Genomic DNA, 25,151 nt, shown 5'->3' with positions numbered 1-25,151 from the left:
CAGCTTTGCTATTAGAAGACGTTGGTACTCAGGTGTAATATTTTAATGCAATAGAAGACTTGCCTTTACCATTTTCCAGATTAACTGGCCCTGTTTTATATCACAGTTTGTAGCTGGTTGCTCAGCTAAATCATCTCAGTGCTGCTGTTGATAGAGCAGAGCACCCAGCCTTGCGTGGCCTTCTCCAACTGCAGTTCGTCAGGCTTCTTCATGATGAATAACACTTGGAGAGAGAAATGCGAGAATTTGGCTCTCAAACCATTTTACGATAACAAATTTAGCACCTTTGTAAATTTTCTTACTGTATGTGCACGTACTGCTGATGGTAAGTGGAAGTCCAAAACCTCAATAGAATAGCAAATCCATACAGATTTGTACTGTCTCCTGTCAATGTGTTTTACCTGCTTGTCAGCAGAAAGCTTAGTGCAGTGAGGGAGATGGACCGCGACGGTGCTTTTAATGTTTGACACTTGTGCTGGGGGCCGCTGGAGCAGAGCGCTCCCCTGCGCTGTTTCCACACTCGCCCTATCAGCAGTTGCGCTTGTCAGCCTCAGCGTTTCATGGTTGGTATAAAAACACAGAATGTGAGTTTTGTTTCAGTGTTTTCTTCTCCCTTCCCTTCCCCAGATTTCGAGTTTTGGCGATCGGGGAAGACACCGATCAGAACACGAAGGAGGACAGTCTAACCAGGTGAGCAGCAGTAGCACCAGTTTTTCCCATTAGGACTCCAAGGTCATGTCAGCCCTCTCATCTGTGAAAATCATACATATAGTCTTCTAATTCAGTACGTTTTTCATCTGTTTGTTGCAGTGTGTAAATTTAGTGAAGGATTATAGATTTGATGAATGAAATGACAGGAGTGCCCTTCTCAAAATGGTGCTCTGTTATCATTAGGACAACAGTGTATGTTTGCTGTGTGGGTGCTATGCCTTAAGAAGAGGAGATCTTAACAAAGAGGACTTTGTTTTGGGTCTGATTATCTGGACTGACGCAAAACTTCAGGGTGGAAGGTCATGGAAAATATAAGAGGCTCTTTTACATGAATGGTCCTCAGCTATAGTGGTCTCATGCCTTTATGCCTCTATTTCAGAAGCAGGTGATTGAATTTGTATATTTTTATGCTAGTTTAAGTGCTAGTTAAGTTTCGTGCTAAGTTTAATCATCATGAATAAATGTTTTTGGTTTTTTTCTTTCAGTGTCTATGATATTCATTTTCTAGTGCTACAGAATTTGATTCAGAGCACTTTGGCGCTCTCAGATAACCAGATGAAATCTTGCCAGTCATTTCAGGTACCGTATCTGGACCGAACTTCACTGGCTGTACAACCCTGAGGAGTTTCTCCTTCCCCCTTGATATATGCCTTTTTCAAACCAGAGAAAAGAAACTCAGAAACTTAGATTTGTAACAATTCTGTGGGGATTACTGTCTTTATGCTTTTAGGAAATGGTACATTGTATCCAGACTTTCAGTATGTTGCTTTTCTCTCTGAGGATGAGATTCCAAGATGTGAGGTTGAAGCAATCCCCAAAAACCATATGAAAGAAACTCCACATCACTTCATTGGGTCAAACTGTATCACGATTTAGTGCCCATGTGAGCAGAGAATTACACTCTGGAGGAGAAATCACAAAGACAGTCCTGGTGTCCAAGGGGCACTGGTGTTGGAGAGCCTCTCCTTCAGTTGGACACCACAAAAATAGATCATCTATCAGTCAGGCACTTAAAAAATATAAAGTAGAGTAGAAGTTCAAAGGGAGTTTAATATCTCAAGCAGGCAGAGTGGAGCCCAGAAAGCCAAGCTCTTAGAAGCATGTGTTCCTGGTAAAATGATGGGAAGAATTTACCAAAGTGTGGTGCAGAGGAGCATTTTTTTGTACATATAATTGTAGTGGGAGCCTGATCCCATTTTGAATATCAGGTGTTGTATAGCATTCGGTTAATTTAATTGGCATTTACCGTGGAAAGCCTGGAAGTCCATAAAAGGAGTAGAACTGTGAAGTAAATGTATATATAACATTTACATTCTGGCTTGTAGCTCCATATTCATTTAGTTAGGTAAACCTCAAGTCGGTGAGTCTAACATTGGATTCAGAGCTAACATGGCCTTTTATGTTGAACGGGGGTTTATTGCAGACGTTTCGTTTGTACCGCGAGTACCGGGATGACATTCTTGTGAAGGCTTTCCTGGAGTGTCAGAAGAGGAGCTTGGTCAATCGCCGTCGAGTAAACCACACATTGGGTCCAAAGAAAAGCCGGGCTTTGCCTTTTGTACCCATGTCCTATCAGCTGTCTCAGAGTTACTACAGGTGGGTGTCAGAAAGGTCACTGTTTGATGTTTGAGCAAATAAAAGAATCTACCCAGGCGTGCTGTAACTATTTGGCTGCTCTGTGCTACCTTGGGTCTAAAATTCGTACGCAGTAAGAACAGATTATCAAAGTCTTGTGCTTCTCTGAACTTGTCTTTTTGTCCAGAGTTTTTACATGGCGGTTTCCCAGTACCATTTGTACAGAGGCCTTTCAGTTCCTCGAGAAGCTCAAGAATGCTGAAAAATCAGACCAGCCAGATCACTTCTCATTTAAAGATCAAGAAAACAAAGCATCAGACGACATGGTTGCGTTTCCTATGGAAGGACCTGGTGGCCATTGTGTGGCGATGCTTTCCCTGTTCTCCCTGGGACTTGTGTCTGTGAACGTGAGAATCCCAGAGCAGATAGTTGTGCTGGACAGCACTATGGTGGAAAATGAAGTGATAAAAAGGTAAACACTGTTATTTCTATGAGTAAATACAGTTTGGGGGTAACTTGGATGAAACTGGGCAGGCATTAGCATTTTCTGCATTGTATTGTGGCATGCTTTACTGTGATGTTGTTTAGGTTTTTATTTCTGAGGGAGTTAATGAAGAGTTAATGGCACTTTAGTTAGTGCCTGTCATTATAGCCTTGGAGTGCATTTGCCTTCGCATTTGTGACATTTAAATTGCTGGGCACTTCATTGCCGTCAGAGCTAATGTAGAAAGGAGAGCAGCGCGTGCCAGATGAGCATTCTCATCAATGCACCTTCCCATTTCAAGGACTAAGGAGGATTAGTTACAAGGTTTCAGCTTTATCAGTGAAACCTGTCTCCCCTCTTTGGTTTTTTGTTTTTTTAGACTCCAGTTAATTGAATACCACTGAAATTGAAATTCTCGCCCTAGGCAGACTAATCCCATGAACAGTTATTTTTACAATCATTATGTGTTTTCTTAGAGTGCATCTAAAATCTCTTGCTGTAGTTTAACCTGTTTCTTCCTGTTATATTGCCAACATACACAGAAAATTCTTTGTTCTCCTTAGAGCAGCTTATTACCTATTAGAAGATTGTTGTCTTAGTCTTCCTCCCATAAGAAGTTATTCTTTAAAATGGGCTGCTTCAGTGCTGTAGTTGTGGGTTTGCTATGTAACTCATGGTATCCAGATCTATTTCTTCCTCATTATTTTCCTCTAGACTGTGATAAAAACGCCACGGTCTTGCTGCCAGGTCTGTGCCAATTCCCTCACGCTCTGCAGGTGAAATGCCTGTTAGCACATCGCAGGATGATGAACAGCCGCATCTTGCCCGCCCTCCCTTGCCCCCCAAAAAAAATGATTCTTGTGATTCATGACAAGTATTTTTTCCTTTACCTGGTTGATTGTTTGCCTTCAGAGAAGGTGCACAGTACTATGATATAAATAACATGCATTTCTCTATATGAAATTGCTTCCTGTTCTTTTCCAGACTATTTCTCCAGCTTGCTGGAAGTGCTCTCAATGTAAATCCTGTCTTCTCATAAACTTGCGGCCTCCCCAGTTTGGTGACCCTAAGCAAACTTCATAAGTTTATTACACAGGTCATTAGTAAAAATACACTGAACCCTGGAGGAGTCCCATTGCTGAGTGCCGGCATCTGAGTCCAGTTTTCCAAATGGTTATGTACTAGCACTATTTTTTCTAAACTGTGTGTTCCTTTTTGGTTTTAAATATGTTTTCTAAGACGAGTTAAACCTTAAGTACCTTCTCTTAAAAGGCTGGAAGGAACCGTTGGTTATTTCTGGCATAACCTGCTTAAAACAGAGGCAACTTCAGAGTTAGATCATGTTGTTCAGAGCCTTCACCTTTATTCAAAATAGCTCTTGTCATGTCCAACAAAGAAATAGTGTTGCTTTGACTAAATTTCTTTCTGAGAAATCTATTGTGGCTGCTGCTGCTATTCTTTCTTTACTTTGAGGCTGTCTGCAGTTTGGTTTATGTTGCTTTTTTTGTTGGTGTGTTTTTATTTTTTGTTTGATTGGGTTTTGTGGGTTTGGTTTGTGTTTTGATTTGGGTCTTTTGTGTGGTTGCTTTGGTTTGGTTTTTTTTTGTTTTCTTTTCAAAGTAACGGAAGTGTTTGGTCTGTAATTCTTCTCCTTCTCTCCTTTAAAAATAAACAGTCTGCCCTATACTGCAGTATCGCTTCTGTTCTCTGCCTTTGTGCTCCGACAGATGTTCCCTCATGATGAAGTGTCTGCTGAGCCAAAGAGGTTCAGCACTGTAAGCTGAGATATTTTGGGTTCGTTTCAACATGTTTGCAAAAAGGAGAAAGTTTCCTTTTCCAGGGATCTTTAGTGCATTTTCTTTTCTATAGTTGCTTGTACTCGGCACTTTAAATCAGCCTGTTGTGAACATACCCACAGCTGTTCGTAACTAAATGCCAGAATGCAGATTAGCACGTGTTCCTGCTCTGCTGAGTATAATGGATTGCTTTCTTATTTTGAGAAAAAAAACGAACAAACAAACATAACACCTCTGTTTGCTGTAGTTTGGGAAAAGAAGGACTTGAGGATGATGATGACGATGATGACGACGATGATGACGGCTCTGGAGGCAAACGGAGAATAGAAGTGAAAGCTCGTCAAGCATCTCACACCAATTACTTACTGATGAGAGGCTACTATGCCCCTGGAATTGTCAGCACCCGAAATCTGAGCCCCAGTGACAATATTGTGGTCAATTCCTGCCAGGTGAAGGTGAAGCTGCGGTGCACACCGGTTCCAGGAAGACTCAGCTCTCCAGGTTAGTGTCTGTTTGGCCTAACGTACACAGAAGCTGGTTGGAGCAGGAAAGATAGTGAACTCATGAGCTGAGGAACTGATTTTTGCAAACCCTTCTAATGGGACATTCTTTTATCGTGACACATGCAGTTTGCCTTCTAATGGTTTCTCTCCTGACTTAAAACCAAACTGGTTGCTGACTTATAGGAGCACCTTTTGTTGGTAACATGTCCTCGCCTGTATTTCATGTTGTGTGAAACTATTAATCCAATGAGGAAGTCTGTCCTCTGCTCTGTTATCCTATCTCCAGGAGGTTTTTCAGGGCCTTCTGCAACTTGAACACCATATTATGTCACACCCAGGCTCTCTTTTCTGTAAAGAGAAAACAAAATCTTTCAGAACTCCTTGAATGGAAATTTACCTTCACCTGTCTCATGCAAGTGCTTGTAATAGTGCTGTCCAGTCTCTGGCCTCTTACGTACAGTAAGTTAAACATTTTGATAACATTCAGAGCCTGAATATTTGCAATATATCAGCACTGTTCCTTCTTGAAGAGCATCTCCCTTTCAGCTGTGATGCAAATGCATCCAGGAAAGCCTTCAGTTGTTCAGGTCTTTAGTTGGAAGGTCTAATGCTGTCCCTGTCCATTCCTATTGCTGTTGTGGTAAATGTAAAATAGCAATTCTTTCTCGTATCTCTGCTGCCACACATGCCCTCCAGGTCTGCTGGCTTGATGGCTCATTACAGTTGCTCTCATTTTTCCTCAGCTGTCAAAGTGCAGTTGCCGTGTGTGTCCCACAAGGGGTGGTGTAAATGCAGCCTGCAGATAAAAGGGTGGGAGCAGGTAGGAACGGTGCCAAAGCTGCCCTCTAATCATCGGGGACTGGAAAAAGGTGTTACACCGCTTCAGCTTCTGGATACTTGGCACAGTGGGGGTCAGTTTTGTGCAGAGATGCTTTGTTATATAAATTGTACTAAGACATTGTCAACGTGTAGTTTATACCATATTTGACCGATAGCTTTCTGCCATGGACCAGCTGCTTCCAATTTTTTGATTAATAGGGTCCTCCATAGCATTTCCTTGCCCTAGATTTTTCACTTGACCTTCTTCCAGAAAAAAGGAGATGATTTGCTCATTAACTTAGAGCTCAGCTGCCCTGGTGTTAGAGGCAATACCAATATGTCTGCACTGCCTTTCAGCGATACTTCACTCTGATACGAGGGCAAGCCCTCGTAAACCAGCTTGCTCTTCTACAGGGCTTTTCAGAGACAAATATGTAAGGCAGCAAGAAAAAATGGGAACGGCAGCAGTGAAGATGGAAAACTGAGCTCTGGTGTTAATTGGAATAGTCTAGAACACCTTTAATCTGTCTGTCTCAGAATATTTATATTTCTATAACGTATTGCATAGTACCAACTGTTTCGCAGCTTATACACTTGTTTTTTATTTGCTTTGCAGTTTCTTCTCTGCTTGACAACATGGCTGTGGGAGTCTCCTGCCTCCCTGAAACTTTTACCAGGCTGATAAAAGTCCAGGAAGAAAATTATGGGGTTGATCGGTTCCTTCCTGAGTGTACCGAGCGTTATGGCTATAGTCCCAGAGATGCAGCTGCTGTTCTGGAGATCCGTAATGCAATAGAGGCAACTTCCCACTTTGGAATTAGCAAAGCTGAGCTGAGCAAACGTTTCTGCAGCTATGAAGAGGTGGAACCTGAACGCACAAGGAGCTTGCAGCAGTATATTCAGGTGGTTTTACAGCCAGCTGCTTTCTGTACATTAATGTCTGCAGGTTTAGTATTCCCCTTGAATAGGACAATCTTACAGGCTGTAGGAAGCAAATATAAACTGAACAAAGCTATTTCTATTGGGCAAGAGATCACATACCAATAGCTGATAGCTGTCTTGCCTCAAATATAGGAAGAGCAAAAATTAAAGCAGCGCTTAGTCAAAGACAAAGATGAGGCATTTCAGAAACTTAGAGGTACTAACATTCACCTTTGGAAGCAAAATACTCTTTGCCAGTTACATTTTAATTGAAGCTGAACAAAAAATGTCTTGTGCTGTAATTTCAGAAAAGTTGAAGGGGCGAAACATCTTTTCAACTTCAGTGCAGCAGGACAGCAAACTGAATGCTTTACTAAGCTCTTCTTTGCTGCCAGCTAAGGATGGCAATTCCGTGATATTTAGTTAAACATTCCTGAGATAATTTTTTTCCTCCCCAATAGGACCTTATTGAAATGCAGCAGGTTTTGGAAGTAGGAGGCCACACTGTAAGACTGGTTGCAATAGTATTTGCCAAGCCATGGCTACTACATTCAGTATGTCTGAAGAACAAACCAGATGACTGTGATCAGCAGGGTGCAGACAGCACCCTCCCGGATGTCCAACAGGATCGCCTGCCTGCAGACCCAGAGAAGGGAGAGAAATGTTCAAGTGAGGAGGAGCAGCTGGGGAAGGACACGCTATCTGTCAGTGATGAAGAACCCCCGAGGAAGAGATGCAAGACTCAAAATGATGTCCTTCAAGATGGCAATCAACTCTGCGAGGTTTCACAGAGTGGTTTGGGAAGTGCGAATGAATGTAACTTTGAAGAAGGTGTAACTGATCCTGTTACAAGGACAGAAACTGTAATCACGGATGAAGAAACAGGCTCCCTGGGAGGGCAGGCAGAACACCCAGGTGCTGTGGATGCAAACACTTACAAGGAACAGGATAAATCTTGTTGTGATGACAAAGAGCTTGAAGTAGAGAATGAGGAGCTCAGCCCTGAGCACGACAAGCAGATCCCTGGCCTTGAGCGATCAGCTGATGAGCAGGATGATGATCTTTCCTACTTACAGGAGAACACAGGAGTCTCTAAAGGTAAGTAGGAGCTCTCTGCATCCAAGAAATAGAGACTAGCTCATCATCAGTTGATCCCAAATGGGTAGCTCCGTTTTATAAGCAAATACTAGATTCGTTATGAAGCTGTACCAGTGGCAGAAGTTGTCATTGATCTGGGAGGTCTTGGAGGTTTCAGATACATCACAGATTCCTTCCTATGCCTACTGCTGGAATGTTCGTTACTAGTCCAGAAATGTGTTTTCCTTACACTTCTCCAAAAACATATTTGCATGTGCATTGCTGGCTTCAGTCCAAAGGCTAGACACCTCCAAACCTACAAAACATGGTGCTTCTGGTGTACATATAACTAGAATGCCCATGACTGAAAGTTATAAAGTCATTAAACCACTCACCAGAAAGCAGTGCATGCCAGTGAGAAGATTGATGGCCTTGTTTGTAACCCAATTTGACTGCATTTTCATTTTCTTTTTACTGCCAGTTTTGTTTTTTAATAGCTAGTAGTTCTTGCCAAGCTTTACATTAAGTAGGTTGTTGGGGATTTTATTTTGGTTTTGCTGTTATCAGCTCTGATTTGAGACTGAATCACAGGCTAACTGCTTGTGCGGTGTTTTGCCAAGATCTGCCGTTACCCACGTTTACAGCTGCAGGATGCCACGCGAATTGGTGCAGACTGATTGCAGAGTCATAGACCTTGGTAGTGTTTAATTGGAGCCTTCCTGCAGGAAATGGACTCAGCTGTCTGAGCAGCAAATACCTCAGTAGTTCTTAACATGGAACTACTAAGTATTGTTTTGATTTAACTTCCTTTACTTGTTTGTCATACAGAAGGGAAAAAATAACAGTTATGTTATCAAGCACAGAGTTCTTACTGGTCTTGCTGCTGAAGGGTTTCCATGTGCTTAAGCCAAAGCTGTCAGCCTCTGGGTGTGGTAGAGGTACCTACATTAAGTAATTGTGTAATTAAAACCCATGACATAATGCAGAATGGAAGGTGCAGAGACAGCCTTCACTTTGAAACTGAGCCCTGCTGGAATCTTGAGTGTGCATTCTCGAGTCCTCAGTCGACAGCTGTTCAGACTTCTGCTCAACTTGTCTACGATGAGGAGAAGCATCACGTCAAACAAACCTCTGAACGCTTGCAGGCCAGGACCCTGCGTAGCTCGGTCTGAAACTCCATTCTCTCCATCCGTAGCATTTGGGAACAGAACCACAAAGGTGTTGCTGAAGCTGCGGCTGTGGCTGTGAGGTGTGGGACAGCTGCAGGCAGGTCAGGGCACTCACTCAGTGGCGCTCAGAGCTTCCCATGCAACCCAGAACAACACCTGCCCTAGTTTGCTTGCATTACTTTCTAGCATAAGCGGTTGCATTTTACAGCATTGACACCTTTTACTTCCCTTCCATGAGATAAAGAGTTTAGGTTAACTAAAAATTATGTGTTCTTTTCTTTCCAGGAAGTTCTACAACAGATGTATCCCAGGCAGCTAGGGACCGGTGAGTAACAGAGATCGGCAGAGTAACTAAACATTTAGCACTGCCAAAATAATGTCTGGAAGCAAATGCTGTGCAAACCTTTGTTTTTTGCTTTGATGGGTAGCGAGCATGGATGATGGAGAAGCTCCTTGCTTTCCTCCATTGTTTTTCTTAATGTTACTCATGTTCATACGCATGCTGAAAAAAAATCTGATACATGTTTTTTGCCAAAAAACCACTGGCTCCTAAATATCAGTGAAACAAAATTAATTTTCTTTCTCAAATATGTCCAGTGTCAGGGGCTCTGTTTCCACATGCCCAGCAAAGGCCTGGAGAAACTGCAGTATGTGAAATGTGAATTTCTGTGCAGGGTCTGTCTTTTGACTCCAAAATGAGGAATTTAGTTTCCTATTTGTTGCTGCACGTTGCAGACTGAAGCTGGTCTTGGATAACTTTTGAAGGATATTAGAGCTAGTGACAAACAAACAACTGAAACAAGGCTTTTCTGGTCGTCCACACTCAGGGTAGTTGTTGGGTGGTATAATGGAGCTGAAAATATTTGTCGGTGGTGAACACCTCATGTTCCACGTGTCTGTGGAACTGTTGAGTAGATCAGCACCAGTCTCTGCCCATACTTCAAGCAGCTGCAGAATTTACACCTAGGATGTGAGCAAACACTGCCAGTGGATGTAGTAAGAATTTTTGTTAAACAGAAAATATGATGATGGAGCATCTAGAAAATCAATTCCTGACAGAGCTGGCTTTAAATTGTCTTTTGCAGGGCCTGCGAGAATGTCTGCTTTATCGGGAGACCGTGGAGGATTGTGGATGGGAACCTGAATAAGCCTGTGTGTAAGGGGATGATGGAAGCTGTGCTCTACCACATCATGACAAAGCCAGGCGTGACGGAGGCCACGCTGCTGCAGCATTACGCGGGGGTGCTGCAGCCTGTTGCCGTGCTAGAGATACTGCAGGTACGTGAGCCATCACCCGCGTGAATTCTAATCTGGTTCAGCTTCCGCACTTCGGAGTGAGCAGCTGCTTTGCTGGAAGTCTCAGGAAAATGGGATTGTGAATGAACCATGAAAAACAATCTTCTCCCTCTAGTGCAAATTAAGCAAAGCCAGAGCAAGTTACTGATCACAACGAGGAAGGAAAGAAGCTGCTCTACCTGCCCTTGGAATTACCATATGCCTGATTTTGAAATTTGACCGTGCTTCTGAAATGGCTGGAGATGCAGTTGAAATTCTGTTTGGTTATTGAAGGGCGGTGGCTTGTCACTGTGAAATATTAAGTTGGGCTTTTTAATGCAGTCTTTATCGCCATAGAGCTTATCTTAATGTTTCCCTTGTAAGTCTTTCAGATGGGTAGTCTTTGACATAAGAATCAGACTGAAATGTATCTGCTGGACAGTACTGGAAATAAGACCTTCTGTCCTGACAGACCTGCTTAAAGGCATACATCCTTAATAGTAAAACAATATCTGGTTAGAAAATTTGAGTTTCTCATATTTTTCCCCACATCTTGCAGTTTGATTGCCACCATTGCTATATTACAAATGAAACTTTTTTTTTCTCTCTCTAACAATGATTCAAGGTGTGAAGTAGAGCAGTAGTACTGCAGTCCTTCCCACCAGTGTGACTTCCCTTACTAATGCCGTATTTCTGCCCAAAGGCTCATGCATTTTGGTGACAAGCCAAGTTGTGTTTACTACCGATCACACTGAGCAGCCGTCCTGTCTCCTGGGTGTTCCAGCACAGCTTGTCCGTGTGTCCTGTGCCGTGGCAACAGTGCTGGGCAGTTGGGATCAGGGCACAGGCAGAGCAGCAGCAGCAGTGGTACAAACCCCCAGGCAACTCATTGACGTCCACAAAGTCAAGGAATTACTTGTACATTTTACAGATTGCAGAACTCGAACCTAACTTCTCTGCCAATTAATTTGATAAAAACAGGTTTTAAAACCATAGACAGAGTTTTTATGTGTAATATACCAAGTATTAGTAAATCTAGATGCATACCTATGTGAGCTGACTGGATATACACCAGATGTTTTCAGCACATCAGTGGCCTTGCAGGGTGTTGCTGTGGGAACAAACGCGAACCCGTTTGCGAGAACTGACCCAGAAGTCTGGGATTTACACCTATACCAGCCTGAAATGATTTGGAACTGGTCCTAAATGTTGAGATCTGTTGTTGAACATGTGTTCTGCATCTGTATCCAGATGCCAGCCGCTGTGCTGAAAGTGACGAGTGAGCAGATACCCAGCTATGTGAACTTGCATTGTTGTGCTGTAACCTTCACCATCCCACGGCCTCCTGAGGAGGTGGCGTGAAGCCACTTCTAGTATCAATTATCTAACGTTTCTGAGAACCCTCTAGGTAGAACAGCATTCAGTCCATTTTTCTTTTCAGTGCAATTGCTTAAGCTAAAATATGTGAATTTTTCTGCAGGGTCTGGAAACTCTCGGTTGCATCAGACGATTCTACATGAAAAAGCCGTCCGCGGTGTCGCTCTTTTCTCAGCCAGTTGTGGAAGAACAGCTAAACAATCCCAAACTGAGCGAAACCCCAACAATATACTATGAGCCTACAATAGACTGTACTCTCAGGCTGGGAAGGGTGTTCCCTGGTGAAATGAACTGGAATAAATGGGTGCAGATTATCCCTGTATAACAGAGGTACAGCTGAGTTACATTAAATTGGTTTTTCCTGTAGGAGTGAGTGTTGATGTAGATTAAATATTACAATTTGTGCTCCATCATGTTTTTAAGTTATATATCTTTTTTACTTTTGAATGTATTTAAACTAAGAATAAAACTTAATGTTAAGATACGGGTAATACTCAATACCACTCTAAGTATATTATCTTTTTACCAATAATTACTTGTAAAGCATATGGTTCACAGTGATGTGGTTTCCGCAGGGAACAGCAAAGGCCCCTTTTTCTTTTCCTCCCAAGGCCCCAGCAGTGCCACTTCACCTTTGCTTTGCTTTCTGTTTCACTGCTAAGGTTTGGTCACTCTTAACTTAATGTCCACCTGTATTTTAAACGCTGGTTTCTTGTTGTGCAGGCACTAGTTTATTCCATGTGCTTTTAGGAGCGCGGCGCTGTGTGAAACAAGGGCCAGCGCCCCAGCTTTTGGAGGGGCCGAGTTCAAAGCACCACACAGCAGACAAGCCCTTCCACCCACGGATGTTTATTACAAACCCTCCCGCAGGGCGATGGGCCGGGCCCAGCGCGGCCCCTCCGGCCTCAGGCGGCCGGGGAAGGGCCGGGGGGCTCAGTCCCGCCAGCGGTGCCCGCACTGCGCGTTGCAGCACTTGTAGAACGTGGTCATGGGCTCGTCGGCCGAGCGCGTCTGGATCTGCATGAAGTACGCGCGGGGGTGCTCGCACTTGGGGCACGGCTCTGCGGGGCGAGGCACCGGGACGTGAGGCGAGGCCCGGCCCCCCGGCCCGTTCCCCGGCCCAGCCCGGCCCGGCCCTACCTGCGGTGGAGTCCACGTTCTCCCAGGCCGCCGCGCCGCCCAGCACATCGTCCACCTCCTTGAGCCGCGGGTACTTCCTGCTCGTCACCTGCGGGACCGCGGGTCAGGAGGCCCCGGGCAGCCCCCGCCGCCCCCCGGCCCCATGCCCTCCCCCCCCCGCACCTTCCGCGTCACGTTGCGCACGTAGGGGCAGGTGGTGCAGGCGAAGCGGTGGCAGCGCGGCCCCTCCTCGGCCACCAGCACGTTACCGCAGGCCGGGCAGAACAGCAGCATCGCCGCTTCCGCCGCCCCGGCCGCCTCTTCCGGCGATGGCGGCGGAGCCCGAGGAGGAGCTGGCGCACGCCGAGGTGCTGGAGCTGTTCCAGGCGGCGCTGGCGCGGCTGGTGCAGGACCCGCTGCTCTGCGATCTCCCGCCGCAGGTGGGGCCGGGGCCGGCGGGCGGGCGGGGCCCGGGGCGGGCGGCGGGACTCAGCCCCGGCTGTGCCGGCCGTGCGGCCCGCAGGTGACGGCGGAGGAGATCGGCTCGCAGGTGGCGCTGGAGTACGGGCAGGCCATGACCGTGCGCGTCTGCAAGGCGGACGGCGAGATCGTGCGTGAGTCCCGGGGGGAGCGGGACGGGGGGGGCGGGCGGGGGCCGGGGCGCTGACCGGGCTCTGTGCCCCCGCAGCCGTGGTGGTGGTGCAGAACGCCTCGGTGCTGGACCTGAAGAAGGCGCTGCGGCGGCACGTCCAGCTGCGGCAGGCTCGGCAGGGCGGCGTGCAGCACCTCAGCTGGTGAGCGGGCCGGGCGGGCTTCGGGCTGCTCACCCCCCGCAGCACCTTCCCCCGGCCAGCGGGTCCGCCCGCCGCTCGCCCGGCGCTTTTCCCCTAGGAAGTACATATGGAGGACGTACCACTTAACCTACGCTGGAGAGAAGCTGGCAGATGACAGAAAGAAGCTGAGAGAGTGAGTAATCAAGTCTCTTGTGGTGTCTGTGGGGCTGGAGAAGCCTCGGTGGAGCCCACGCAGCATCTGCAGAGGCAGCGCTAACCTGGGACCGGGTGTCCTGGCTCGGATCGATCCTGCACTTGACACTGCTCTGCACCCAGCCCGAGGGGCTGTCTGCAGGACAGGAATGCCTCGGGTAGTTCCTCAGCCCCAGCCGTCCTGTGCTGAGCGTGTTTGTCCAATTCGGGCCACACCAAGGCACACAGACATGTTGCCCCTTGGCTGGCTGTGCTAAACTCCTACAGAATGGGTTGTGCTTGCTAAGGTTACACCTGAGGTGTCCTGTAAGAAAAAGCACGAGTGTGAGGGCAGTAGAACAGAGCAGGGTCAGCTAGAACTTGCTGCTCTGGACAGCACACTGTTGGGTTTTCAGTATCTCCAGGAATGTAGACTACACAGCTTCACTGGACAACTTGTTCAGTGCTTGGTCACCCTCACAGAGGGCTTGGCAGAGCTGCTGAGGTGGAAATGTAGGAAGGAGGGTGAAAGAATGATAAGCAAAGAGCACACAGCATAAGAGTGTTTGGCTCTGGACCTGCTTGGCTGCGTATTGGAGACCATCGATCACTCCCCCGTTTCCAGGCCCATTCTCAGGGCAAGGAGGCAGGAGCTGCTTCTGAGCACTTGAGCTGCAGCATGCAGACCAGTAAGAAAAGCTTGTCAGAAGTATTAAAATTTAGCAAGAAAGCCCTAATCAAAGCTGTCCTCAAAAGACTGAGCCATGGGTGATCCATGTTGCATTGAAGTGGGTATTGCAGTTAAAAACGCAGATGATCGGATCAGTCAGTGCCGGCAGCATGTTCTTCATTCACAAGTGAGAATTTTAACTTGTCCTGCATTAGAGCACAGCATGTGATGGTGGGTGTCCGTCTACCCCCGGGAAAGAGGAGGCTGTTGGATTTCAAACGCTGTGGTTCCTGGGGAACTGGCGTGTAACAGGATAACTCTCTGTTCAGGTACGGCATCAGAAACCGGGATGAGGTCAGCTTCATAAAGAAACTTCGAAAGTAACCTGTTAGGTAAGTCCTAACTATCCATTAAGATCTGTCAGTTCTTCACATTCCTCTTCCCCAGGCCTTAGCGCTCAGGCTCACAGCAGCTGGTGTAGCAGAGCATTTCCGAATGCCAGTGTCTGTATTAGGCTTATGCCCTCTCTCTGGGCTATTTCCACACCCTGGTCATGTTGTCTGAGCTTCTCTCAGGGCTGGGGATGATAATTCAGCTCCTTCAGTTAATGCACCAGCAATATGTCAGTGCTGGCAGTGGTGTATCTCTAACTCTGTTTAGACTCCAAATCTGATCTCACAATGTCTCAAGATTCATTGAATGCGGCATTCTTTTGTTTGCCCTTGTGATTGCATCAAGGACTTTGCTTTCTTTAAAGCTTCTTGAATCTCTGAAGTCACTGCCAGGAACGTGGCTGGGTGGTAACTAACCCCCAGGAGGACAGAGGTCTCTGTGTGCCACAGGCAGTTGCCATTGCCCACGTCACCTGGCTCCTCCTGTGTGGCTCGACAGTGGCTGTTCTCCCACCCTCTCCTGGTGCTCTGGTACCACTCACAGCACCTGCAGCTGACAGAGATGTCCCAGAGCTGCGCATCAGCACAGGTGACAACTAAACGCAGCTTGTGCTTTGCTGTTCCACTGGGGGTGTGTTTTGAGCCATCTTCCTTAATTACTGCAAGCCACAAGTAGTTAGGGAAAAGCACTTCAGCTTACACATCTTGTAGCTTTTGTCTCTCAGTTTCTCCATTTTCTGGCTATAGAAACTTGAGTTCAACTGATTCAGTGCTCTCAGAAAATAGGACACACCATTAGACAACTTTTGGTCATGGTATTTCTGTGCAATTGATGCATTTAAAAATACTTCCAGTACAGGCAGCACTAGGAGCACGTATATTTGCCTGTTTGTAACCTCTGTAGACATAATTCTGGTATTATACTGCTATTTTTAGAAAGCTGTGCACAAAAACACAAGAGCTGGCCAAGACTCTCAAGCTTAGTAAGCCTGAAATTATTTCTCCTTCCCCTCCACACCTAATAACACAAATCACTGTGTCTGAAGAGCAGCTTTTCCAAAGGCTTGGTTTTTTGTTTTGCGGCCGGGATAGAAACTGGTGCTTTGTGACCACAGTAACTTTTCTTCTTTCAATGCTGCCACATTTGCAACATCCAGCGTAATAAAACATGTGTCATGAGAGAAGCCACCTGCCCCACGGTCACCTGTGGCACTGGCTGATCCCCCTGGACTGTCCAGGTGGGTAGTGTGGTGGTGAGAGCCCAGCACACAGGAACTATTGTCACTGCCAGATATCCTCTTTCTCCAACAGAGAGAGCAGAGAATCCAGCCCTACCACGACCCGGCTGTGGATTCAGCACGTTCCCGGACGAAAAGGTTGTAACATTTCAAGGAGAAACAAACTCCAGGGGAATGGACATTCTCACATGTTTCTTGTAGTTTGCTGTTTGAAATGTCTGATTCTGAGCTGTACATGAAGTGGACTTTCAGTGATTAAAGAGACCTTCTAGTTTTCTAAGGCTTTTAAGGCCCTTATTTCCAGCTGCAAATCTTTATCTGATGCTTTTGGGTGGTAGAAAAGGATTCATTCTACTGGTACATGAAACAGCGTAGATGAGATAAAGTAACAAACATAGCCAGACTATGCAGAACAATTAACAGTAGCTAAAACGCTACCTTACCATTTAATCACCACCTTAGCAGTAGTAAACAACTCTGGTTAAAAATGTAGTATTGAAACTAGTGTAATAAAAATAATGGCAGCAGAAAAAGGTTCAATACAATTGAACAAGGCACAAACGTTCTGTTTTCAGAGTCTTCTGAGATAAGGCAAAAACATGCCTGCCAGGTGCTAAGGAGACAGTTTAAATTAACCATGGGCAGGGTTAGAAGTGTCATTGGATTAGAGGCTTTGTCCACATGGAACTGGCACAGCGAACGCAAAGACGGTCCCTCTCCAGTGCCTGCTCGAGAAGCCAGTCTTTGCCTTTCAGTGGAGCTGTGCATCCAGGTCGTATTTCTCGCAGAATTTGTCTGTGAATGGTATACAAGTAAGGAACTCGCACCACTCGCACTTGATGGGGTAGAAATAGAACAGAATCACAAGTCCTGAGAAGAGTGCAATGAAGATGAGCTGGAAAACTATAATTTGGCATCGCTTCCTATATAAATCAAACTTCCCAAAGCTAATGTAGGGCAGGAAGGCAAAGGAGAGGAAGAAACCACTGATAAATCCTGAAATGTGAGCAAAATTATCAATCCAAGGCAGGAGGCCAAAGGCAAAAAGAAAAAGCACCACAGCCAGCAGCTTGAAGAAAGCCCTCCACGGCCGCGCCAGGATCTGCCAACTTTGGAAGAGCTCCACAAAGAGACACGCCAGAATCCCGAACTGGGATCCTGCAGGGCCGACCTGTGGAAGAAGAGCATTACAGGTAACATGAAGCACATCCCATCTGCCTGGCGCCTGCAGCCAGCTCCAGGCATTACAGTTACTTATCATGCAACTCCTCGTTCAGTGTTTCTTGGGAAAGAGACACTGCAGCCTGCAACTTCTGCCTTATAATGGGGTTCAGTGAGCTAAAGGGGCCTGGTTTGATTTAGGATCAGGGTAGGTGTGAGGCCAGCAATCACCAGAACAGACTTTATATTTAAAAATGGCAGATCTGGTTTAAGTCACCAGAGTAGAGAAGCCATTGAAAGCAATCTCCTGGCTCCCCCCACACACCATGTGCTTCTATTGAAGGACCTGGAAGATAGTCCTCCAGGTCCTGCCATGCAGTCTTCTAAAGTAAAGCCAGATGGTGATATGAGACTTCTCCAGCTGTGGCATGTGGACAGGGACAGCCTGTAGGAAAGGTGAGCTCTGCTCTTTACCCTGCTCCTGCCTGCCACTCGTGTGTGGAGGGTCTCTGGCACCATGTACAGCTCTCAATTCCCAGCCCACCAAGGGCCTCTCTTACCTTGGGACTGGACAAGCCCCCCCATTCATTACAAGGGACCCTTCTTACTGCAGCCAGACTTCCAGCTGCGAATCTGCACAAGCCGTGTGCTGCAGAGATGAGCCCAGCGCTGGTGTCTCTGCCTCCACCAGTGAATCAGAGGCACATAGAGAAGGCTTGTGTTCAGGGCAAGTTACTGGGACCCCAGTCTGCAGAAGACCCACCTCTGCTCTGTAGGGTAGAAATATTGCACTGGCAAGGTTCCCAGTGATGCCACTGAGCAGGTAGATGATAGAGATGCGATGCCATCCTGCCAGCTTCTCTAGGTCCCGCAGGATCGTCATTTGGAAACAGATGGAAACCAGACAGTGCAGGATCCTGCCAAGTTCAGAGTACAGGAGCTGAAGCTGCAGCTGCTGAAGTCACCCCTGTGCTTGTTTGTGTTCTTTGCTGAGAGGTCCTGCTGTGGCCTCACCCATTATTCTAATTATCCCTCCCAGCAAACGCAGCATGGTAAACCTCAGCGGGGACAAAACTCAGGCCCTGCTGTGTCCCCCAGGACTGGCAAAACAGCCCTCACAGCACCCCCAGGTTCCCCCACACGAACAGTGGAAGCTTTACACCTATACTTACCCAGCATGGAGGAAAAGTGACAGCCAGAGGCGGTAGAACTGGTCAGGGACTTCTGGATTTAGGAAAGGGAGGAGCCCACAGACATCATCCATGCAGTGCACCTAGAGCAGAAGAGGGGTTGTGAGGTGCGCCAGCCAGCACCGTCCTTTATCAAGGCCCGGGAGGGGCTGCAGTTGGCTCTGAAAGGGGGGCTCTCCCCCCTCTTCTCCACTGCATTAAGTCCCAGCCCATCTCCACTACTGAGTTACATGTGAACGCACCCCACCAAAGGCAGCTTCATGCCCTCATTCCTTACCCCAGCACATGCAAACTGAGACGTCTGCATCTGTTCACCCATGGAGCAGGGGGCTGTATCCTCCCGCTGCTTCCACAGTGGTCCTGTGCTGGGCTTTTGTAGCTGCCAGCCTAAGTACTAAACTGGGCTCCAGAGAGGCGCAGATGCAGACAGCTCTGCAACTACAGTCTAGATCAGCCACTTGCCCCATGGTCAGGGCGGGACAGGACACAGGACTCCAACCTACACTGCACCACAGACACCCCAGATCCTGCTGAGCTGCTAAGGGGAACAGGAGGGAGAAGGGCAGCCACACAAACGGCCAACTCCGCACTCACCTGAGAGCAAAGTGTTGCCTCCTCATGGAAATAGCCCCGCATAAACTCACAATACTCCCGTGAGGTTATTTCACACCTGGAGGAGGCACAGGTAATCAAAACAAGGAACAAGTTATGTGTGGAAGGCACAATGGACAATCCTGTGCCCTCGCAGGCGCCCCACACCCCCCACCTGATGCTGCAGCATCTCTGCAACACATACGCCACTACATTCCCATTTGAGGCCAGTGCCGCCCTGCATACACCCCTCTTGCTTCTCTCTCACAGCCAAGCCTGAGCCACTCCCAGAGATTAACACCCTTCATACAGGGGCTCCCACACAAGTGCTGAAGCTGAGCCAGTTGCAGCTGAGCACGAATCACCAGCGCTCGGGGAAGCTGTGTCTCTCAGGCTGGGGAGTCTTGTGCCTCTGGTGTTGACAGAGTGGAAAGCTGGGGCTTGGCCAAGAGTGTCCTGCCATGACCTTCAGGGACAGAGAAGCTCCTTGGGGCAGCACTGATTTTTCTCCCTAGCAGGGAAAACCAGGCCCAAACACTGGATAACGCAAGCTGACGAGCAACGTGACAAAGGACACCAGGCTGAGGCCAATGTAGCCTGTCAGGACCAATATGTCCATTCCCAAAAAAAAGTGCAGAACTCCCCAGCAGAAATATTTAATCCCTTTCTGTCAGAGTCCATCCAAACTGTAGGACCAGCTGAGTGAGATACCCTGCTGCAGTGCAGACTCAAGCCAGCTGTTATTTCCTGCTCATCTCAGTGTCCTGCCCCACCTAGGAGACCCATCATGGCTCCCTGTCCAACTCCCCTTCCCAGCACGGCTCTGGCTGCGTGTGGGAAGGACAAGGACAAGGACAAATGGCTGTGGCAACAACCTGAAAAGGGCCTCCTGTGTCTCAACCCAACACCCAGCCCCTCTCCATACAGGTAGAACTCGTTACCTTCCTTTGGTCCCAATGCAGCAGGGCCGGCCTGTGATCACGCAGTCCATGTGGAGGTGGTTGGTGTAATTCCCAGCACTGTTTTTTGTGCAGATCTGGAAAATGACAACAGGCTGCAGTCAGACAGCCATGGCTTTGCTTGCTGCCTGCGTAAGGTCAAAACAGGCCCTTGGGAAGAAGCCAGTCGCAGAAACATGGGCCTCCCAAAGCCTCCCTCTGATAGCAAGATGGCGACTGACACTCCACCTGCCCGCGCCATCAGAGCCTCAGTCAACGCCTCCTCTCGAACAAGGCATGAACACAGCACTTGGGCTGAGTCAGTCTCCATCGCCCTGTCACCCTGGCAGGGCACAGGGCTTTCAGAACTTTAGGTGGTACAGGGGAACTTTTGTTGTTGGAGGGCTTCAAACTTTGGCTAAGACAAAGCTGTGGCTGCTTTGATTTCATATTTGTGACAACAAGTAGCAGAGACCCCTTCCACCAACACGGCTGTGGCTCTGCAGAACGGGATGTAAATGCCATGTTCCGGCTGCCCACATGGGCCCTGTGCCATCAGCAGTCCTCACCGGCCACTTGGTGATGTCATCCGGCCACTCATGCGGCTCCATTGAGGCTGGCTGCTCACACACCCTGCAGCAACAGAAAGCAGACATCAGCCAGAGGAATTATTTTCCCCAGCACCAGCAGCAGGCAGGATCCCGCAGGGAGTCACCGCACTGCCCCTGTCCCAAAGCTGCGGTCCCAGAGCTCCCCTCTGTCCCTGGCTGCATCAGATCAGCCAAGACTGTGCTGATCAAAGCTGCAGCCTCATTCCAGTGAGCAGAGATAGTGGCTTCAGCACAAAGGCAGCTGTTCAAGAGCACACAGTTGCCCAGCAACTCCCTGGCTCCATGTCCCTTGGTCTCCAGAGCAGCTGCTGTCCCATCCAGCAATCAACTGGTCTGGGACCCCACATCTCTGACTACTGTCACAACAGCCGTGGTGGCCCCAGGACTAGGCAGGACCCAGGATTAGCCCCGGTGCCCCAGCTGAACTAGGCTGGACCTACCTGGGGTCCTGATGACAAACAGACCCAAATTGCCTCTTGCTTCCTGCCAGCATTGGTGTGCTGGGGTGGTGGGGCCACTTCACCCACACGGCCAGTGTGGACTGCAGGAGAGAGGAGAGGTGTCACTGTGAAGCCCAGGCTGGGAGAAGCATCAACAGAAGTGGCCTTCAGCCTGCAGGGACAGCATGAAAAGGACCACTGCACTCACCGAGCACTCCTCCTCTGAGGTCTGCACGCAGCCCGACTTATCGTTCCGTACGCAGCAAGCTGAGTGCTTCTCCTTCTCCCGCTTGGCGCTGATGAAGCTGTGCACTTGCTGGTCCTGCCTCATGCATGGTGAGAACTTGGCCCCTAGGTGGATCAGGGCCTCCTGGCAGAGAGGGAAACACCGAGCTCAGCCAAGGGGCAGGTAATGATTGCCCAGGGCAGTGCAGACTGGGGGAACGGTGAGTATCCCCATCATGAAATCATAGAATGGTTTGGGTTGGAAGGGACCTTAAAGATCATCTAGTTCCACCCCAGTGGCCATGGGCAGGGACACCTTTCACCAGATCATGTTGCTCAGAGCCCCATCCAACCTGGCCTTGAACACTTTCAGGGATGGGGCATCCACAACTTCTCTGGGCAGGCTGTGCCAGTACCTCACCACCCTCGTGGGGAAGAGCCACCCTCATAGCGAAGAAACTCAGGACTCAGGGGACCAGGAACAAGTCCTGCATGATGAAGCCCAACACACATCAGGCACATTCCCAATATTTGCTTTAAAGAAGGCAAGCGCAGAACAAAAGTTCAGGAATTTCCTTGTCTGTGGCACCAGAAAGGCCAGGTCTGTGGCTGGGAAAGGAAACTTGGGGACACAACAGCCTTTTGCAGGGGGAATGGAATCAGGAAAGCTGTCACACACCATACAGCTCCTGCATTTTCTCTCACCCTACACTTGGCTTCAGAGGAACAGGGTGCACAGCAGGCATGCCAAGGCCCATCCCAGCCTCCTGGTAGCCCCTGGGGCCAGGAGCACCACTGCTCCCTGCTAGTGACGGCAGAACCCCATGGAAGTCCAACCAACAGCAGCTGCTAGCACCAAGCTCCAAGCAGCAGAGGGCCCTGGGGTGGCATGGCGGCAGCACAGCCCCCCATCAGCCCACAACAGTCTCAGGCAATGGCACTCACTGAGCTGGGGCCGATCCAGAAGTTTTCCTGCTGAACATATTTGACGTTTTCATAAACCCCTCTGTTTCGCAAGACCTGCAAGGAGAGAAAGCGAGAGCCCCATGAGCTCCTGCCCACACGATCAGCAGGGGTTGGTGAAAGCAGCACCCAGGATGAACAGAAATCCCCACAGCCAATGACTGAGCACCAACTGAGATTACCAACAGCTTCAAAATCAGCTCTTAAAGTCAGACGGATCAGTTCTGCTCTTGGCAGAAGCAAAATCCCGCAACTGTTGCAAAAACTTAACTCAGGTTTGAACTATTTCCCTGCTGCGAACATCCTTCCAGTCTCCATCAGGAGGGCAACAAGTTGTTTGAAAGGGCTTTCAGCACAGACGCAGCGAGAGCCTGCATAGAGCCCACCGTGCTTTGTGCCAGATATAATTTGATGTCAAGAGCAATGTGGCTGCAGGAGGGACAGAAGGCGGCGTGGGGGCTCACAGAGATGCTGCAGGCAGCGTCCCAAGGCCGGACACCCAGCATCCAGCCGCCAAGGCCCTCAGGCAAGTAGCCAGTGTGCTGAGGACTATGACACAAGAGCCAGCAGCTGAAGGCTGAGACACAACCATGCTCCAGGCAAGTCAGGGGATTTACTTACTGAATCAACAGTTTCATGTTGTGAGAACCCCACAGGGGCAATGCCATATATGCACACAGCGAGGATGGTGATGAGTGAATGCACAAAGGTGACCCAGTAAGTGAAGAAAGGCCTGGATGGAGAGAAAGGGAAAAGATCAGAGGCAGAAAGCCAGGCATATTACATCTACTCACAGAACACAAGAGAAAAGTTGCTGTTTTTCCCCAGGGGCCTTGGCAGAATCTGGGGTACAGGGCCAGGATCACCTAGGGATGCACAAGACTGGAGGCAATGACCCAAAGTCTTGAGGGCAGACAGACCCTGTTCACTCTGACTCCCCCATTACACTGAGCAAGCCACCTTTTCCCAGAAAAAACATCCCTGAGCACACATAAGCCTGATGCCAAAGTGTGCTGTGTGTCTGAAATAATGACTTTAGGGGAAATGATCAGAGGCAGGGATACCTGAGCCTTCCTGTTCATCACAGGACAGTGGTGGTGGGGCAGAGATCTGCAGTCCCTCCAGGAAGAAGAGATACAGACACCCAGAGCAACATGAGGAGTGGGATGAGCTCCCAGTGCACAGCGGTGCTAAAATGCTGCTGTCTGCTGCAGTTTGCACTGAGCAGCAGGTTTCACCCAACCACCCCGAGGCAGTGACCTGAGTCACCAAGGGACAACAGCAATCGCTCACTCGCTAGTTGTTGGGACCCGTTCTACGACTGCAGCTCCCACCTGTGATCATCCATGTCCTCGATCTGCCGCTTGACATAACTGTCGATGCGCTTGCGGTATGTCCGGTTTGTCAGCTTCCCTACCATCCCCAGGCCATACGGCCTCTTCTCCTTGGCAAAGAGCTTCCTGACGGGGACGGCGATGCGCTGGCCACGCTTCTGCGGGCTGACACTCACCACCTCCTGCCGCAAGCGGACCTTGGGCTGTGCCAGCGCCCCATCCTTTTGCTTCCTCCAGCCTCGCTCCAGTGGGCTGAAACAAAAAGCAGGACACAATGGTTTCCTTCGCCATGGCAGAGCAATGGGGACCAGCCCTTCCCTGGTGTTTGGTGGCAGCAGACCCTGAACCCTGTCTGTCCCACCACAGCTGACAGCAGACAGGGCGCCCTGAAGTGGACGCTGTATTTCAAAGGGTTACACAGCATCAGTTGATGAAAGCGCAGGACTACACACTGCAGGTGGCACAAGGCAGCTGTGCCAAAGTAAGGCCCACTGACAAGGAGCTCTCAAGGCTTTAAAGAGTGTTTCAGCAACGGACTAAAATGGGAAGGCTGCAGCCTCATGCGCATCTATTTCCCACTCTACTTAATTCCTCGTCCTCTGCTCTCTGCTGTGAAATGTAGTTTAGCCCAGCAGTGGAAATCCTCACCCTCAAAGCACTTTACTGTCATAGACTGGCAAGTCAAACCCTTGTGCCCACCAAATCAGACAGAGGAGAAGAGCAAGAATCCAAGCAGCCTCCCAGATCAAGAAAGTGATACTGTCACATGCTGCAAGCTGTGCCAGTTACCTCTCACAATCTGTCTTCCATTCCTCCCTTTATTTGCACCCATGTATGCATTTTTTGGGAGAACAACAAAACCAGGCTTCAACAACACAATAAAAATCCCAAGCATCACTGTCTAAAGGAAGGATGTTTTACCAAAATAGAGTATGCAATGAATGTTGCACAGGCGAATAGTACCTGCTTTGTAAGTCTCCACCATATTGAAATGGTTTTGTACTTCTTTGCTCTTGAACAGAAGTCTGGAGGTCAGGTGTGCAGCATTCAGACTCTGACCAAAAAACACCTGCCTACCATTTCAGCCTCACTCCCTGCCCAGCGCTGTGGGAGGCATCTCCCTAACACACGCTCCGGTCCAGTTTACCTCCTCCAGCTTCTTAAAAAACCCCCTCTGCACAAAGACAACGGTTGTCAGAAGTGGTGAGAGAAACCAGCTGACAAAGTTCTTTTCTGAAAGATCATCAGAGCATCTTGGAGAAATCACAACAGCTCTGAAGTATGGACAGACTACAGCATGAGGGAGAAATTGAACCTCTTTAGCCAAAAGCCCTGCTGTGAAACTTCAGCTATTTTCAGCATTGTCCCTGGCAGAAGATGCATTTTTATAAAGCTGGAAGTCTCAACTAGGTTCACCTTCCCATGACTTGTCCCTTGGGAAGTCCTTCTCCCAACAGAAAGTGCAGATTCCGCTGCAGCCTCCTGTCGCCCCAAGAGTTCAAGTGGTTTCTGTGTTACGGATGTGCTATTTCCCAATATTTCCGGTGTTGGGCTATCAGCCTACGCCAAAATAAACACCCGGCCACCTAAAAGGACACCTATGATTT

The 25,151-nt window shown here is 48.4% G+C and overlaps 4 protein-coding genes across 11 annotated transcripts in view; 2 read left to right on the top strand and 2 right to left on the bottom strand.

The window, feature by feature from the left end:
* Nucleotides 1–12,205, top strand: part of GTF3C1 (general transcription factor IIIC subunit 1) — a 43,346-nt gene extending 31,141 nt beyond the window's left edge. For both annotated transcript variants that reach the window (XM_065850686.2, XM_065850685.2), the window contains exons 28-37: nucleotides 628–690; nucleotides 1,197–1,290; nucleotides 2,135–2,307; nucleotides 2,474–2,758; nucleotides 4,814–5,067; nucleotides 6,505–6,791; nucleotides 7,271–7,907; nucleotides 9,341–9,380; nucleotides 10,141–10,333; nucleotides 11,811–12,205. In XM_065850686.2, the coding sequence (XP_065706758.2) occupies nucleotides 628–690; nucleotides 1,197–1,290; nucleotides 2,135–2,307; nucleotides 2,474–2,758; nucleotides 4,814–5,067; nucleotides 6,505–6,791; nucleotides 7,271–7,907; nucleotides 9,341–9,380; nucleotides 10,141–10,333; nucleotides 11,811–12,032 (2,248 nt within the window). In that variant the 3' untranslated portion in view covers nucleotides 12,033–12,205. The remainder of the gene's footprint in view (nucleotides 1–627; nucleotides 691–1,196; nucleotides 1,291–2,134; nucleotides 2,308–2,473; nucleotides 2,759–4,813; nucleotides 5,068–6,504; nucleotides 6,792–7,270; nucleotides 7,908–9,340; nucleotides 9,381–10,140; nucleotides 10,334–11,810) is intronic.
* Nucleotides 12,206–12,540: 335 nt separating this feature from the next.
* POLR3K (RNA polymerase III subunit K) lies at nucleotides 12,541–13,136 on the bottom strand. The gene is made up of 3 exons (XM_065850676.2): nucleotides 13,010–13,136; nucleotides 12,848–12,935; nucleotides 12,541–12,768 (listed from the first exon to the last, which is right to left on the bottom strand). The coding sequence occupies exons 1-3, from the start codon at nucleotides 13,118–13,120 to the stop codon at nucleotides 12,641–12,643; spliced, it is 327 nt and encodes a 108-aa protein (XP_065706748.1). The 5' UTR covers nucleotides 13,121–13,136; the 3' UTR covers nucleotides 12,541–12,640.
* Nucleotides 13,137–13,141: 5 nt separating this feature from the next.
* SNRNP25 (small nuclear ribonucleoprotein U11/U12 subunit 25) lies at nucleotides 13,142–16,371 on the top strand. Of its 3 annotated transcripts, XR_010652412.2 has the most exons (8): nucleotides 13,142–13,266; nucleotides 13,350–13,440; nucleotides 13,515–13,620; nucleotides 13,718–13,792; nucleotides 14,791–14,853; nucleotides 15,219–15,442; nucleotides 16,011–16,091; nucleotides 16,165–16,371. XR_010652412.2 is itself a non-coding variant. In XM_065850673.2 (6 exons), the coding sequence occupies exons 1-5, from the start codon at nucleotides 13,156–13,158 to the stop codon at nucleotides 14,843–14,845; spliced, it is 438 nt and encodes a 145-aa protein (XP_065706745.1). In that variant the 5' UTR covers nucleotides 13,142–13,155; the 3' UTR covers nucleotides 14,846–14,853; nucleotides 16,165–16,371. The 3 variants fall into 3 exon arrangements, 1 of the variants encoding a protein (XP_065706745.1); XR_010652413.2 differs by lacking the exon at nucleotides 15,219–15,442; XM_065850673.2 differs by lacking the exons at nucleotides 15,219–15,442; nucleotides 16,011–16,091.
* A 126-nt stretch (nucleotides 16,372–16,497) lies between these two features.
* Nucleotides 16,498–25,151, bottom strand: part of RHBDF1 (rhomboid 5 homolog 1) — a 37,685-nt gene continuing 29,031 nt past the window's right edge. For all 5 annotated transcript variants that reach the window (XM_071815206.1, XM_065850660.2, XM_065850662.2 and 2 more), the window contains 11 exons: nucleotides 23,545–23,796; nucleotides 22,832–22,943; nucleotides 22,193–22,267; nucleotides 21,231–21,392; nucleotides 21,023–21,123; nucleotides 20,541–20,604; nucleotides 19,975–20,069; nucleotides 19,037–19,112; nucleotides 18,425–18,525; nucleotides 18,016–18,169; nucleotides 16,498–17,262 (listed from right to left, as the gene is read on the bottom strand). In XM_071815206.1, coding sequence (XP_071671307.1) covers nucleotides 16,843–17,262; nucleotides 18,016–18,169; nucleotides 18,425–18,525; nucleotides 19,037–19,112; nucleotides 19,975–20,069; nucleotides 20,541–20,604; nucleotides 21,023–21,123; nucleotides 21,231–21,392; nucleotides 22,193–22,267; nucleotides 22,832–22,943; nucleotides 23,545–23,796 — 1,612 coding nt within the window. In that variant the 3' untranslated portion in view covers nucleotides 16,498–16,842. The remainder of the gene's footprint in view (nucleotides 17,263–18,015; nucleotides 18,170–18,424; nucleotides 18,526–19,036; nucleotides 19,113–19,974; nucleotides 20,070–20,540; nucleotides 20,605–21,022; nucleotides 21,124–21,230; nucleotides 21,393–22,192; nucleotides 22,268–22,831; nucleotides 22,944–23,544; nucleotides 23,797–25,151) is intronic.

Source organism: Patagioenas fasciata, chromosome 15 (assembly GCF_037038585.1).
Source record: "Patagioenas fasciata isolate bPatFas1 chromosome 15, bPatFas1.hap1, whole genome shotgun sequence".
Taxonomy (NCBI): domain Eukaryota; kingdom Metazoa; phylum Chordata; class Aves; order Columbiformes; family Columbidae; genus Patagioenas; species Patagioenas fasciata.
The sequence above is the reverse complement of the archived record's forward strand: the minus strand, read 5'-3'. Positions and strand labels throughout refer to the sequence as shown.

Coding starts and splice junctions, on each gene's coding strand:
- POLR3K (XM_065850676.2), bottom strand. CDS start 13,120: ATGCTGCTGTTCTGCCCGGCCTGCGGTAACGTGCTGGTGGCCGAGGAG. Junction 12,936..13,009: donor TGCGCAACGTGACGCGGAAG/GTGCGGGGGGGG, acceptor GCGGTCCCGCAG/GTGACGAGCAGGAAGTACCC. Junction 12,769..12,847: donor GAACGTGGACTCCACCGCAG/GTAGGGCCGGGC, acceptor CTCGCCCCGCAG/AGCCGTGCCCCAAGTGCGAG.
- SNRNP25 (XM_065850673.2), top strand. CDS start 13,156: ATGGCGGCGGAGCCCGAGGAGGAGCTGGCGCACGCCGAGGTGCTGGAG. Junction 13,441..13,514: donor GGCGGACGGCGAGATCGTGC/GTGAGTCCCGGG, acceptor GTGCCCCCGCAG/CCGTGGTGGTGGTGCAGAAC. Junction 13,793..14,790: donor GACAGAAAGAAGCTGAGAGA/GTGAGTAATCAA, acceptor CTCTCTGTTCAG/GTACGGCATCAGAAACCGGG.